General features: G+C 41.1%; 1 protein-coding gene and 1 long non-coding RNA gene across 3 annotated transcripts in view; one reads left to right on the top strand and one right to left on the bottom strand.

Moving 5' to 3' along the window:
- The window catches only part of LOC118538032 (uncharacterized), a 26,022-nt gene extending 13,253 nt beyond the window's left edge, over positions 1-12,769 (bottom strand). The window contains exons 1-4 of one of the 2 annotated variants that reach the window (XR_013441957.1): positions 12,480-12,769; positions 11,913-12,042; positions 7,295-7,419; positions 3,596-3,686 (exon numbers count right to left, since the gene is read on the bottom strand). This is a non-coding gene — a long non-coding RNA (uncharacterized LOC118538032). The remainder of the gene's footprint in view (positions 1-3,595; positions 3,687-7,294; positions 7,420-11,912; positions 12,043-12,479) is intronic. The other variant, XR_013441958.1, reaches the window with a different exon arrangement.
- Positions 11,409-14,989, top strand: part of CRLS1 (cardiolipin synthase 1) — a 24,116-nt gene continuing 20,535 nt past the window's right edge. The window contains exons 1-2 of the mRNA XM_036095830.2: positions 11,409-11,904; positions 14,556-14,693. Coding sequence (XP_035951723.1) covers positions 11,599-11,904; positions 14,556-14,693 — 444 coding nt within the window. The 5' untranslated portion in view covers positions 11,409-11,598. The remainder of the gene's footprint in view (positions 11,905-14,555; positions 14,694-14,989) is intronic.

Raw genomic sequence — 14,989 nt, 5'->3', positions numbered from 1 at the left:
ATATGGTCTCTGTCACAAATACTCAACTCTGTCATTTTAGCTCTAAAGCAGCTATAGATAATAAATAAATGGGTGTGGTCGTGTTCCAGTACAATTTTATTCATGAATACTGAAATCTGAATTTCATAAAAATTTCATGTTAAGAATACTAAATATTCTTAATTTTTAAAAACCATTTAATAGTAGGTAATGGGTCAGATATGGCCCATTTGGTTATGGTTTGCAGCATCTTGGTTCCAAACAATAGAAACTGACTGACTTGATTAAGTAGGAAAATGAGAGGTTTTTTGTTTTTTTTTTTTAAAGAATTTTGGTTAGCTCACAGAATTGTTGGAAGACTGGCGAACCAAAAGGCTAAGCTTCGAGGAGCACTTTCTAAAATCATGCCTTAGAATTGACCTAAAGAGAACGGGGTGCCTGGGTGGCTCAGTTGGTTAATCATCTGCCTTCTGCTCAGGTCATGATCCCAGGGTCCTGGGATCGAGCCCCGCATCGGGCTCCCTGCTCCGCGGGAACCCTGCTTCTCCCTCTCCCACTCCCCCTGCTTGTGTTCCCTCTCTCACTGTGTCTCTCTGTCAAATAAATAAATAAAATCTTAAAAAAAAAAAAAGAATTGATCTGAAGAGGAAGCCATTATCACCGTACTGCCGCACAAGGCACTAGAGGAAAGTGCTGGGCCTCCATGGCCCACTGATGTCACTTCTGTACCAAGAACACTGGGAAATGACTGCCCCTGGGGAAAGGCGGAAACAATGTCACCACCCACACCAAAAGAGCAACAAAGAGTTCTTCATGGGGTCTCCTTAAGTTGCTGCATCTGAAACAGAAATCTCAGAAACATCTGATTGAAGAAAGCTAGGTTATATGCCCTTCCATAGAAAGCTAGGGAAGTTTTTGGATTTTGCTTTAGTGAGGCAAGACCAATAAAGCCAAACCTTCTCATTTGTTATGAGAGTGTTCAAATGGTACTAGACTGCCAGACAAATACCATTTGTGTATAAAGGCAACAAACACTTCCTAACATACAAGAACTCAGAAAGTGAGCCATTCTTGTAGAATCTACTAAAAGACCACTTACAGCAAACTAGATGAACAGGAGGAAAAACTGGCAATGTACATTGAATGTTTAACTGTAAGATAAAAACTAAGGTAAGTGTGAGGATAATTGCCATAGAATAGAATGTAAATATTAAGTCCTGACTGAAAAAAAGGAAGGAGGGAGAAGGTAAATAGTGTAAATATGATCTCTTCATCTTTAAAAGCTGGGGTGGAGGCATAAAAGGTACATAAAGCTGATAAATCTATTAATAGAATTAAAATCATATTTCACAAAAAACTCATATAACATCAAACAAAATAAAGTGGCAGATGAGAGAGAACAAGGATATGTACTACATAAATAGTATGTTCATACACTGTATTTATATTTATACTACGAATATAGTATACTATATATATGCTATATATTATATACATACTAATATATATACTATATTCATATAGTATAAATATTCATTTGCTATATTCACATAGTACATAGTATATATATATTAGTATATATGTACTATATAGTAGGATAGTATATATATTCATATAGTATAAATATACTATATTGTGTTCAAAGAAGAAAATAATAAATACTGTTTAAAAGTCAGACGTTATAACTTATATAAAGTTATAGGGAAAAAGATAATAAATTATCAGAGGAATCTCTTCTGGTTTTCTTCCATATTGTGTTGTCCATTTGGTCTCCATTAATCACGAGGCCGAACTAGCAGCCAAAATTGTTTACATCTCCTCTGTGATCCTAGCTTTTGCAACTAACAAAGCCTCCAACCACAATCCCCAGCATTTGTGTTTCACTTCCTCTCCAATAGGGGACATCCCCACCTAAAAACTTCCCACAACTATAGCAATAAAGGCCTAGGGTTCCCCTCACTCTTGCCTCCTGACCAACCTGGGTGCTTCCCCATGTGGCCCTTTGTGGCATGGTATGTCCCCTTCTCTTAGTAAATGTAATTAATGCTTTCCAAAAGCAGTTGTCTCGTGTCTGTCAGCTTACCATACCTGATTAAAACAAATCCCAGTACAAGTTTTAGAACAGAAACAACAGAGCCAGAAAACATTACATCATGAAAAGTTTTTAAAATAAGAGCCTAACATTCATGACAACCTAAATATGTCACATTAATAAATGCAAATGGACTCAACTCACCTATTAAAACAAAAAGATTTTCAGAAGGGTTCACAAACTGTAGTATGCAAGATACACCTAAAATAAATGTCATATATTATCTGCAAGCTAACACTAAACCCAGGAAACTCAGAATACCACTGTAGATTAGAGCAGGGTGGATGGGGGGCGGTGGAGCTATGGGGAGCAGCTACTGAACAGAACAATGCCTTTCACGTCTTGCCCCATGTTCACACTCTCAATTCCCGTGCTCTCAATGTTCCTCACTCAGTCTGCTTCAGCCATGCTGGTCTCTGCTGGTTCTAGAACATTCCAGGCATATTTCCTATCTGAGGGCCTTTGCACATGCTGTTTCTGCCATCCGATATGCTTTTCCACCAGAGAGTCACATGGCTCATCCTCCCAACTCCTTTGGGTCATTACTCAACTGTCACCTTAGTGTCATCTTTCCTAGACACTTTAAAACTGCGCTCCCCCCAACCCTAACTTCCTTCCTTTTTTTGTTTCTCTTAGCAGTCAATACAATCTAATATACTATGTAGTTTATTCATCTTTTTTATGCCTGTTTCCTTAGGTCCGGCTAGAATGTAACCTCCATAGGGACAGGAATTTTTTACTCTCATCCTCACTGTTAAGTCCCCTGTTCCTATAGCAGTACCTGGCACGTGAGAGGCATGTAGTAAAATATTTGCTGAAGGAAAGTCATTCTGGGGAAGAGGCATGTCAATGAGTGTCTCAGAATGTCCTCTGAGTATGAGAATATCTGTGTCCAAAGATACTCTCACTAAAGGAGCTTCACAATTAAATGGATGTCACCTATTCCATGAATGCCAGCTAGTCTCTTTCTCTATATTGTGTTCAAAGAAGAAAATAATAAATACTGTTTAAAAGTCAGACGTTATATGAATGAATTCATGAACACAGTGTCCATGAGGCCAAGGTTGGCAGCCAGGCTTGCGCTCACCAAGGCTAAACCTCCCCTCACCAAGGGTGACATAGACTATCACCATTGCTGAGTATCTCATTTGCCAGCAGAGCGACCTACCCTGAAATAATACAGTACCATGCTTCAAGGGAACGCTTGCCACTTGGTGGCTGATCACTGGGCCTCCAGGGAGCAGCAGTTTGTTTTCACTGAGGGTGGGAAGGGAGCTTATTTCAGATGTCTGCCCCTCCTGCCTGGCTTCTTTTAGCAATGCTGTATGTGAATTCACCATCATGCTATCCCACATAATATTCCTCCTGACAAAGTCCTTTAATGCCTGAAGAAGTAAGGCAATGGGTTGAAGTTCATATGCTACTGTCTTTACTATGTACTCCATTACCCCAAAGCATCTGGCCTTAGGGGACATTGGAAAGGACAGTGAAGATTCAGTGATGGTGCCAGCTAGGTGACGATACCTTGCAAGTCTGGGGTGCCGTTCTACGTGAACTTCTCCAAGCTAGTGACCACTTCTTGGTTCTGTTTCTCCCACAGCCAGAATACACGGGCCTAGGAAACAAGGTACAAATTTTAGAACGGTTTCACTGTTACTTCTAATGACCATAAAGTTTTTGTTTTGCATCCCCATAAAATTGGGCTTTACCCGCTAGAGGTCTTACTATCTAAAGGGGCAATAACGTCTGTCAGAGGACACAGCAATGGCTCCATTGAACTGGAAGTTGAGACTGGCACCTAAACATACTGGGTTCTTATGCCTATGATGTAGAAAACAAAAAGAGGATTCATGGGTTTGTACCTGAGAATGAGGGGGAAACTGAGTCACTCCTATAAATTGGGCATGGAGGACATTTTTGAATCTCAGAATCTTCTGGGGCAGCTCCTACTATATTCACATCCACCAGTAAGGGGTGATGAAAGGCTACAAGCAGGATCTCCAAAGGCTCAGACTCCTCGGGAACAAAGCTTTGAGTCGCTACCAGGTAAAGAATCCAGAGCAGCTGAGATGCTGACTGAGCAAAAAGGGAGTAAGGAATGGGAATGGAGGAAGATAGTTCTAAACATTAACGACAACCTCATGACCCGCGTGACCAGCAGGGGAGGGGTCTGCACTGTACATTAACCAATTTGCCTTCCCTCCTTCTTACTTTCCTCTAGTGTTTTAAGTGGATTGGTGATAATTAACTTGATAATTTAGTCCTTAGGATAGAGGTTATCAAGGTGAGAATGTAGCTGAAATAGAAGAAGAGTATGCACCACATAGTCAGTGATGGGCCTGTATAAATAACTCTCATTTTATAAAGGAGGGAAATATGGTTCTTGCATTAACATGTTGTAGTTGCTATTGTTATACAGAAGATTACAAATGGGTAGAATTTTGTATATGCATATTGCCTAGCCAAAGAGGTGAAGGTGGTGAATAGGGTGATTTGATACCCAACCTTCATTCCTACCTCTTAGTGTGCCTTCCTATCATGCAGAGACTAGGAAGCAAAGAGACATTTCCCAAAATCCTTTTGCAGCCAGTGTTCTGAGTGTGAGTTGGATTGCACCGACTAGATGTCCTTTGTGAGATTTGGAAGGTAGAAGTGAAGAGAGAGCCATCTTCCTCCTGCTTGTTTTCCGGTGGCATGTGTAGTTGAGACATTTAATTTCTCTGCAGCCAGCTTCTAGCAGTCACTGAGAAGCAGCTGTGGTGTGATGGCAGCAAACCCCATTCTCCACCTTTCTCACTGTTGTGGGGGTAGCAGCTCCTGCAGCAAGCCAGACCTGCAACCTTTTCCTGGGAGTCAGTTCTGGAGACCCAGGATGGAGCACCCACTCCTCCAGCCCTTCCAACAATATTACAAGCACCCAATTCCGTTTTGCAATCCTTCTTTTTACTGTGGCTACAGTGGTTTGTGTTTCCTGCAACTAAGCCCTCAGGGATACATCCTTATCCAAAGCATTCCACCCAGATCATATACAATACTTACGGTCATGAGGCAATATTAATTCACAAAAACTGCATACGGCTTTATTTAAAGTTATGGAGGTAGCCATCAGAAGAACTAAAAACAGACAAGCTGTATTAGGTTTGCTCTGGGGAGTGGGTCTGGGGATGGAAAGGTAGAGTGTACCTACTGATTTCCCTCATAAAGCTTTTCTCCACGGTGGAATTAGTTACCATGTGTATGTACAGCTTCCTTCATTCCCAGGTTCTAGTGCCCAGAACCTGTGACTATGTTAGGTTACATGGCAAAGGAAAATGAAGGTGCTAGTCAGCTGACCCTAGAATTGGGAGGCAGGCCTGATATAATCAGGAGGAACTTTAAAAGTGACAGAGGGAGGCAGAAGGACAGCGTCAGTGAGAGGAAGATGTGACTGCAGGAAAAAGGCACAACAGACGCAACACCATTGGCTTTTCCGATGGAGGAGGGAGGCATCAGACAAGGAATGTGGGTGGGCTCCAGAATCTGGAAAAGCAAGAAAACAACAGCTCTGCCAGTGCGTTGACGTTTAAAGCCCAGGGAGACCCGCGTCAGACTCTGACCCACAGAGCTGTAAGGTCATAAATTTGTGTGAAGGCACTCAGTTTGCGGCAATGTGTTGCAAGAGCAACAGGAAACTAATACAACATCTTACACACGGTGTTCCAACAGTAGGAGCTGATATGTAGTCATGACGCTGAAAACCAGCTTGGGAAAAAAAAAAAAAAGCTAAGTCATGTCATTCTGTGGTCTCCTGCTCTCTGAATTTTGGAGAATTGCTCAGTGAAAAAAAACCTCTCAGCTAAAATTTCAGTTGTGGAAGTTTTTAACATTTTGTTATTGGCACCTCCCCTATGAGACCATAAGATGCCCCTTCTCCCCGCCCCCCTCCCCCCCCCCCCCCCCGCTTTGGCTGTAGTTCTGTACCATCAGAGGTTACCTAAACAGCAGCTAGACTAGAGGTTTTTGGTAAGGGACCAGATGCCTCTCTGGCCGTTCTCAGAGAAAGGTCACATACCTTCACCAAGGCCAAGAATAAAAAGGGAGGCACCAGAATTTCTGGGTTGCTAAGTTAATACCCCTAAAGAAAAGTTGAGGTGATATCCCTGTGTTTTCTCCACCTAATATATGAGATTAGGGGCTGTAGAGAACAAGTGCAAGACCTGACTCTCGGGAACATGGCAAAGGGCTCATAAGACCACCTGAACTCTGAACACAGGGTTGAGTGAGCACTGCCTAGTGGTTCTTTCTTTGAGGTGGGTGAGTGGGTCTCTTGGTGACAGGATTCCTTTAAATTTTACACAAAATTTGTGTCGCATATGTTTTATAGCTTTTACCAGATTCTACAGGTCTGGAAAACATTCCTTGGAAGACATTTTTTTTATCTTTTAGGGGCTGGAGTCCAGATAGTGAGCAATCATGTAAGTTCTCTGAAAATAGGGGCGCCTGGGTGGCTCAGTCGTTAAACGTCTGCCTTCGGCTCAGGTCATGATCTCAGGGTCCTGGGATCGAGCCCCACATCGGGCTCTCTGTTCAGTGGGGAGCCTGCTTCTCCCTCTCCCACTCCCCTGCTTGTGTTCCCTCTACCGCTGTGTCTCTCTCTGTCAAATAAATAAAATCTTTAAAAAAAAAAAGTTCTCTGAGAATAGAGACATGTGCAGATTGCCTAGAATCTAGGACATGACTGGTACACAACAATTTTCTAAGTGTTTGTGGAAAAAAAAGAATGCTTTTAGGCTAATTTGCCTCCTGGGAAATGGGCTTGGAATTGATAAGAACAGAAGACAGAGGGTGGCTTTAGTACCAGAAAATCCATCCCAAACTCTGGCTGACGTCTACACAAGTTGACCTTACTTTGGTAACACCTAGTTTTACTGGGTAAAATCTCAGTTTTAATGAGAAAACAGTGAAAAATATTTCAGAAGGGATCCAGCCCTATACTTTGCTCATAATGTCAGAAGGGACCTATTCTAACTCCAATTTTGCCAGAAACACAACTGTTTTTAATGCGATCAGTACTGAGCTGCCCAGCCCTGTGCCGTCTTACCCTATGTATCAGCATGTGCACCAGAATTAAGGTTATTAAATAACCTGATTCAACTGGAAAAAAATTAATGCTGAGCTGTAGGGAGACATGGTTTATAAAAATATGAACAGCAACAACTGTTCCGTGGAGGAAAAAAAAATTACCTTGTGCTCATATTTGAAGGTTTCTCTCAGAAGTAAATCACTGCGGGAGTCCACAGCATTGGTTTAATTTTTTTCTGGTGGGGAATGAAGGTGATTTCTCACCTTCCAAAATTCAGGCACTTGTCCTGAAACAGAAAGGATAGATAATAACATTAAAACAGGGCACCATAAGCCACAAAAAGGAAAACAAGATTCTTAAATTTTTGACAGGAAGGAGGAATAGAATGGAAAATAAAGCAAGTCATACACTAAATAATGTTAAAAAAATCCCTTTGTTACTTTTAAAATATTACAAAGGGAAGAGGGTAAATATATTGAAACCAACCTTTTGACTTCCTCGTTTGTAGGTAATGCCTGCCTCTGTGAGCATTTTTATTTCCTTTAAAGGTTCCTACAAGAATGGACTGCCTAAAACTCTTAGGTAGAGACTTGATAGTTCTAGTACCAGCAGTACTTTTGTGGGAAGGAATTATGAAAAGTTAGCACTAGAAGTTGACAAAAAAAAGAAATAGTTTAGATCCCTTAGTAATTTAATCTCAGTAAATTAAAGAGTTATTTTGTTAGAGTTAAGAGTTATAGAGTTTAGGTGGAGCTAATCTCTGTGAGTCCTGAGGAGCTTGGCCCTACAACTAATTCCCTCTCTTGTGTTTTGAATCTAAATCCAATCATTTTATTCCTTCCTATTTAAGGCTGTTGGTGTGTTTATTACAATGATTTAAACCTGCGCCTTATTTGAGTTACTAGTTACTAGATACTGGCTTTAGTGTCAATAATTAGGGTTCACTCCTACAAGATTTAACTTGATTCCTAGAGAAACAATTTCAATTTTCTGGTTTGCTTTAACTTCCAACCATTATTATTTATATAAGATCCATTTGCAAAGCTACTTCTTTGCATTATCATTATTTTCTTCTGGTCCCCAAGGAACAGAAAGTGGCTCAAGTTTAGTATGTCCCAGACTAAAAAACTTATTATAAATAACAAACATATGCCTCATTGTATATCTGATATAAGGGGAGGGCAAATATATTTCTAGTTTGTCAATTTATCAATAGAAAATATTAACAGATTTGGGATAGAGTTTTTTTTTTCCAAAAAACTTACGCTTCAAATAGAAGTGACAAGTGAGAAAGAATGATTGGGTTACAGAATTTTCAAAAGCCTAAGATGTATTTAGCACAGTCAGACCTTCAGTGCTTTGCAGCTTACCAAGGAAAACATCAAAGTGGCAAGATACTACTACTCTCTAATGGCAGGATTTTTATTTTTACAACTTCCTCAGCAAAGGATCAATTAAAGGATAAGGAGCCAAATACAGTATAGCTGTGATTGCACAATAGATATTAGTGGCTGTTAATAGCATTTATGTTTTCAAAGAACTAAAGTACACCGTCAACTGGCTAATTATCCAAAGTTAATTATTTACAATCATTTTTTTTTTTTTAAAGATTTTATTTATTTATTTGACAGAGAGACAGATAGCGAGAGCAGGAACACAAGCAGGGGGAATGGGAGAGGGAGAAGCAGGCTTCTTGCCGAGCAGGGAGCCCGATGTGGGACCCGATCCCAGGACTCTGGGATCATGACCTGAGCTGAAGGCAGACGCTTAACGACTGAGCCACTCAGGCGCCCTACAATCCTTTTTCTTTTCATATTCTTTTCTTATCTTAATGTTAGCACTTAACCTGATTGACTAGGGAAGTTGGGATAAGATACTTGACTAGTATATTTTGGTTTTTAAAAAAATAATTCTAATAAAAAGGGTAGAGAGATAAAAATTTGAAATTAATTTCAAGCATGAAACTTAGGGTTTACGTATGGATTTTTAAAAAGGATTTTATTTATTTGAGAGAGAGAGAGTACGAGCAGGGAGCAGGGGGAAAGGCAGAGGGAGAAGCAGACACTCTGCTGAGCAGGGAGCCTGCCGACTATGCAGGTCTTGATCCCAGGACCCTGAGATCATGACCTGAGTGGAAGGCAGACACTTAACCGACTGAGCCACCCAGGTGCCCTACATATGGATTTTTATTTGGATTTTTGTTACAGACTTACTTTTCTATTATTTTTTTTCCCAACTTGAGGAAAAAGTTCAGTGACAGAGATTCCCAATCCCCTCAGACATGTGAGCTGCCCACCTACTTAATTAATCTTACTGGACAGAAATTAACAATCATAGTATTTATAAAAGGGAAAATGAACTTATTATAAAACAAATACTAACTGTAGAATTTTTAGGTTTCCTCTGCCTTCCTCCAAACTATGTTAGGAAATATGTTACACTTTTATTTACTGTATGCACCTACTATCTTATATCTGGAATTGTTTTCTGGGGTTTCTGCATTTTTCTCCATCCTTCATCCCAGATTAACGTGTTCATTTATTGACACCTGTCATGTTCTAGAAAATGAAATCAGAGACTAATACTTGGATCTTCTTCTGTCTTAAAATGTTAGGGAAATGCATTGCTAGAAGCACTGTTACTCATTTTTTCGTTTTTTTTAAAAGATTTTTAAGTAATCTCTACACCCACTATGGGGCTCAAACTCACAATCCCAAAATCAAGAGTTGCATGCTCCACTGACTAAGCCAGCCAAGCACCCCTAGTTTTTAGTCCTATGTATTAAGCTGTCATTGTCCTTTAGGCCAAAATGCCAGACACCTTACTGTCCTACTTTATACTTAGCAGTACTATCAGTAGTCCATAGTAAAGTTGGCTTTCTTTAAAAAAAAAAAAAAAAATATATATATATATATATAAACTAGTTTACTATATTTTATTAAAATTTTTTCCAGCTTTATTTGATCTATAATTGACATACATCATTGTGTACATTTAACATGATGATTTGAAACAAGTATATACTGGGAAATGATTACCACAATAAGAGAAAAGACCACATAGCGCCAACTATTACAGGCAGATGCAGCAGGAACACTTGTGGAGCAGAGAGAAGAAAAATCCCAAAAAACAGTGAGAAACTGTCTTAAATTAGGAAGAAGTGGAAAGCGTGAATAAAGGCAATTCAGTGAGTGAAAAGCACAGGAGAGGCTGAAATACTGCCCATTCTCACTTGAGAGGATTATCTAATGTCTGTCTATGAGAACTGTAGGTATTTGATTCCAATATGATTATTTTTTAAAAAATTATTCTTTTTACATTCCTAGTGCAGAAAGTTTAGCTTTTCTCTCAATATCAGTATTTCAATAAGTGCATAAGAAATTAAAGATTTCTTTTGATAAATACTCAGATCTACAATGATTTTCAAATTCAGTTGGTCTTTTCCTTTCCTAACTACCTGAAACAAGAGTTCAAGATCAACTTTAAGGTGGGTCTGTCATCACAGACAAGGGTGGGGGGATAGTGCCGAGGCAGCAAGAACCATTAAAATCCAATTTGACACAGAACTCAAGAAAACAGTTCTGCAACACTGCAATATTAATGCATAGTATCAGTAATTAATATAATAATTGCAATATTAATAATGCATAATATTAATCAATGACGAACTCATTCTTAATTATTTTGGCCATTCCTCTAATAAGCAAGTTTCTTAACCTCTTTAAGCCTAAATTCCCTTATCTGTAAAAGTAAAGGTAATAATGGAACCTATTTCGGAGTTGCTGGGAGGATTAAATGCACTAGAACCAAGCTGTAGTAAACACTTTCCTGGTAAACAATTAGTAATTGCTACTATTGTCATTTTCTAATACCCGTATTTTTGACTTATGAAACGCTCAGAAGAGGGAAAAGGGCAGGGAGCTTGTATTAATGACTTCTGTACCAGACACTTCACTCATATTTAAACCTGCCACGAGTACCCCCGGAGCGCTGCACACACCTCGGAGGGGCCCTTCTGCAGGCCACGGGCCTCGGAGGGTTTCAGGCCGAGGCCCGAGACGGCTCCTGCGCTCTCCGGTCACATCGGTCGCGCCATCACCCAGCCCTGCTAGTTCCTGTCCTCCCCTCCCCGCGGACCTCAGCTCCCGACCGTGGGCGCAGAGAAGCCGGCAACCGCAGCCTGCGGCTCCCCGAAAGCCCAAGGCGCCTAACGGCACGCTCCTCCTGCTACCGCCGGGGGCGCTGGGAAGCCCAGCGCCGCCGGTGTCGCAAAAGCGTCGCGAAGGCGTCCGTCCTTGGCGGCTCCCGGCCACCTGTATAAGCGAAGCGTGCTGGGGTTTGAAAACCGCAATGGAGGCGGCCGAGCTTTTCGGACGTTGCGGGGGCTCTATGGAGAGGTGGCTCGCCGGTGCCCCAGGCTGCTGAGCTCTCGCCGCCTGTCTCCTCGCGGCGCGGCGGCAGGGCCATGCTGGCTTCGCGCGTGGCGCGCGGCTCGTGGGGGGTCCTTCGCGGCGCGGCATGGGCGCCAGGGGTGCGGCCAGGCAAGGGGCGCGCCCGCGGGGCTCTGCTGCGCTCGGTGCCCGGCTGCCTAGGCTGCCTGGTGGAGCGCTGGTGGCTGCGCCCGGCCGCGCTCGGCCTGCGGCTGCCTGGGGCCGGCCCACGGGGCCACTGCTCCGGCGCGGGGAAGGCGGCCCCCGAGCCCGCAGCTGGAGGGGACGCCGCGGCGGAGCCCGGGAGCGGCCGATGGGGCCAGGCGAGCGCCGCCAGCCTGGTACGTACCGAGGAGGAGGCGGAGGGGCAACCCTGGGTCGGGGTCGCGGGCCCTCACGGGGATCGGACTTGGACGTGAATAACGTGCTCTCACTGGCCCAAGTCAGACGTTTCTGTTCCAGAACTTGTAAACGGTTCCCTGAAGAGGAGTAACGGGCAGGTCATTCAGTTGGGATGAATTTCAGGGGTGCTAACCGAGTCCATCTTCAGTCTCGGCGGTCAAGTTAGAATCTCTCCTTTCCTACCCCCCCCCCCCTTCTGTCCGCACCTTTAGCGGGGTCGGCCTCAGGATATTGCATTGGTAAAAATAGCCTTCACTTGTCTTATTAAGTCTATTTTTAATTCTCTGAAGCCATTCCCCAATGTTTAGGGCAAGTTAGTAGAAATCTTTAGAAAAGTATACAAGCCTATTGGCTTGTGTAGGTTTGGTTCACTATCATCTGACTTTTGGTAACCTTATATATTATAAGATGAAAGATAAATAAGGCGTAATTAAAGGATTCTTTAATCTCTAATTGTAGAAAAAGATTACAACTCTCTTTTTGAGGTAATGGAACGAGATATTTGTCCACTTACCTTCTGAAATACTGCCCAAGCAGAAGACAGCAGAGCATGAATGTGGGAGAGCTTTTGATGTCATGTTAGCAAGACTCATGCAATTATTACATCTTCAATTGTTATGTCTTCAGCGGGCCCTTGTACTGCTTTCATCAGTTGTACAGCATGGGTTGAGGTGGCCACTTCCTGGCCGGGGTCTCAGCTCCACTAATAGCTAAAGTATGTCGGGGTTTGAATGCTGGATGCTTTGAGGTTGCCATATGGTGGCTGAAGTCCTTCCCAGAACGGCAGTAGTTGGTCGAGTATGCCACAGGTTATCTGGTTGGGTAATCTCAGATTAGCTCTCTTAATTTTAATTTAGAAACTTTTGCAAATTTAATGATTAGAAATTAGTGAGGTACTTTAAAATGTTTTATGTGGAGCTAAAAAGAACTCTCACTGTTCCAGTTACAGTTCTGTTGATTAATTCACCAAATGAAATGATCAGGCTGTTTGCAACTTTGTCTTTAATTTTGCCCTATGGATATTTCTGACATTAATTTTGGGACTCTGTTTTGACCTTTTGCTTTGTGATTCCTTTTTCTCAATCATGAACTGTGTTGTTTTTTTTCTTCCCCCTCTGAGTTGCTGTAACATTGGATAAGTGTTTGACTTATTCTGTACCACATTATGGTAAACAGCCTTATCTTTTTTCCTCTGGATTATGAAACACTCTGACCTTTGAACTTAAATTTGGAGTATGTTCCCAGAATTTTCCCATTTAATTACATAATGTGGTCTACTTTCAATTAAGGGTCCTTGAGTAGAGGTTTGTACTGCTTCTTGTTTCGTGATTGTTTCCTGGAGAATTTGAAGTTTTTCTGTAGCTTTCAATGGCAGTGTTCTGCCGTAACAACCTCATTATCCCTCCAACTAAGGTGAACATTTCTTACCAGTTTGTTTATAAACACAAATTTAGTATCTTTAGAGAACTGCTTTTTCTTACGGAATGGTTCATGGAATTTTAAAAGATTTCTTTAGAAATGGAAACTCACTTTTTTAAAAAAATCAAAGTTAAGGTTCAGATTAATTGGTTACTGATTAAGAGTAGGGTTAGTTTGTGAGTAGATAGTCCCGTGGGGTAGAGTTGGCAACCTTCACCAGTGGAGAAAAAGTCCAGGCTTTAGGGAGACGTTTTCTTGGTATTATTTCTGTATCCTGTTGGGCAGGGTATCTTAGCTCCACTAGGGCGAGGCTTTTAAAGTTGAAATATTCTCATGAAACAGATTTTGTTTGGCAAGGAAGTAATGTTCTTCATAGTAGCTGAAAAAGAGCCCTTTTGTTAGTGCCAACTTCAAACAGCTTGGCTCCAAATGAAGTTTCAAGGAATCCTAAAGCCCTCAGATTCTAGGTGGGAATCTTAACATTTTTTTTCATGGGTATTTTGAACAGATTTACAAAATTTCTCTTTATTTCCTAAGGATCTCAATCCCTGTTTCCAGCTCCATTTTCTTCCAGCAATTATCCATTTAGTGATGAGATCATGGAATTAAATTTTCTTTCCTTTTCATCGTGTGTCCATACACTGTATAGCATTTAGCCTTCTTTTGATGGGTATGTGCAGAGGGCTTAAACATTTTAAGCCAAAATGCCTGGGGTTGATAATTTGGCTTTTTTTTTTTTTTCTGACACTTCATCTAGACTGTTTATTTGAAGTATAAGATCTTCTTGAGGTTACACTTTTAAAAGCAGAGTGTTTTAAGGTTTGAATTCTAATCATAAAGTCCTATATTAAAGCCTTGACCTATATGGTAAATAATACATGATTGTTCTTTTCTCTCTTTAGGAAGTATGTGTGTATATATACACACACTCTATAAATAGCAGATACTTTACTCTATGGGCATATGACATATCTTCATCTTCTGTATTCTGGACAGTTTTAGAGCTATGGTCTGTAAACAACAGAATGGATTTTAAAATTCAGAGTACTAAATTTAAAGTTTATGTAGCTTCTGACTCTAAAGTTGGTGTAATTTTTGGTGTATTTTTCTAATATAGTTAAAGTATGAATTCATAGCATTTAATTTAAATTTTGATGTCTTTGTGTTTCAGTATGAAAACCCATGGACAATCCCAAATATGTTGTCAATGACAAGAATTGGCTTGGCCCCAGTTTTGGGCTATTTGATTATTGAAGAGGATTTTAATATTGCACTGGGAGTTTTTGCTTTAGCTGGGCTAACTGATTTGGTAAGTTGTAAATGCACTCCCTCTGTTTTGCTCCCCTTTCAAATCCCAGTGTCTCTGGTACACTGAAATAGCACAGACTTAGTCTGCTTTTCCCTGGAAGGAAATCCTCAAGATGAATTTGACCTAGTACTTTGTATAAGGACTTGTCTTTAGCATCTGTGTGGGACTTTTTATTTTTTAAGGGATTTAAGGAAGGAAGTGAAAGTTGTTGGGAGGCATAGGAGCGGGAGCTTTTTACTCTTGGTTTTTAACTTTTCTGTAAAAGAAAAACCCTTAGAAATTCCGAAGGAGCCAAG

Source organism: Halichoerus grypus, chromosome 10 (genome assembly GCF_964656455.1).
Source record: "Halichoerus grypus chromosome 10, mHalGry1.hap1.1, whole genome shotgun sequence".
NCBI lineage: Eukaryota > Metazoa > Chordata > Mammalia > Carnivora > Phocidae > Halichoerus > Halichoerus grypus.
The sequence above is the reverse complement of the archived record's forward strand: the minus strand, read 5'-3'. Positions and strand labels throughout refer to the sequence as shown.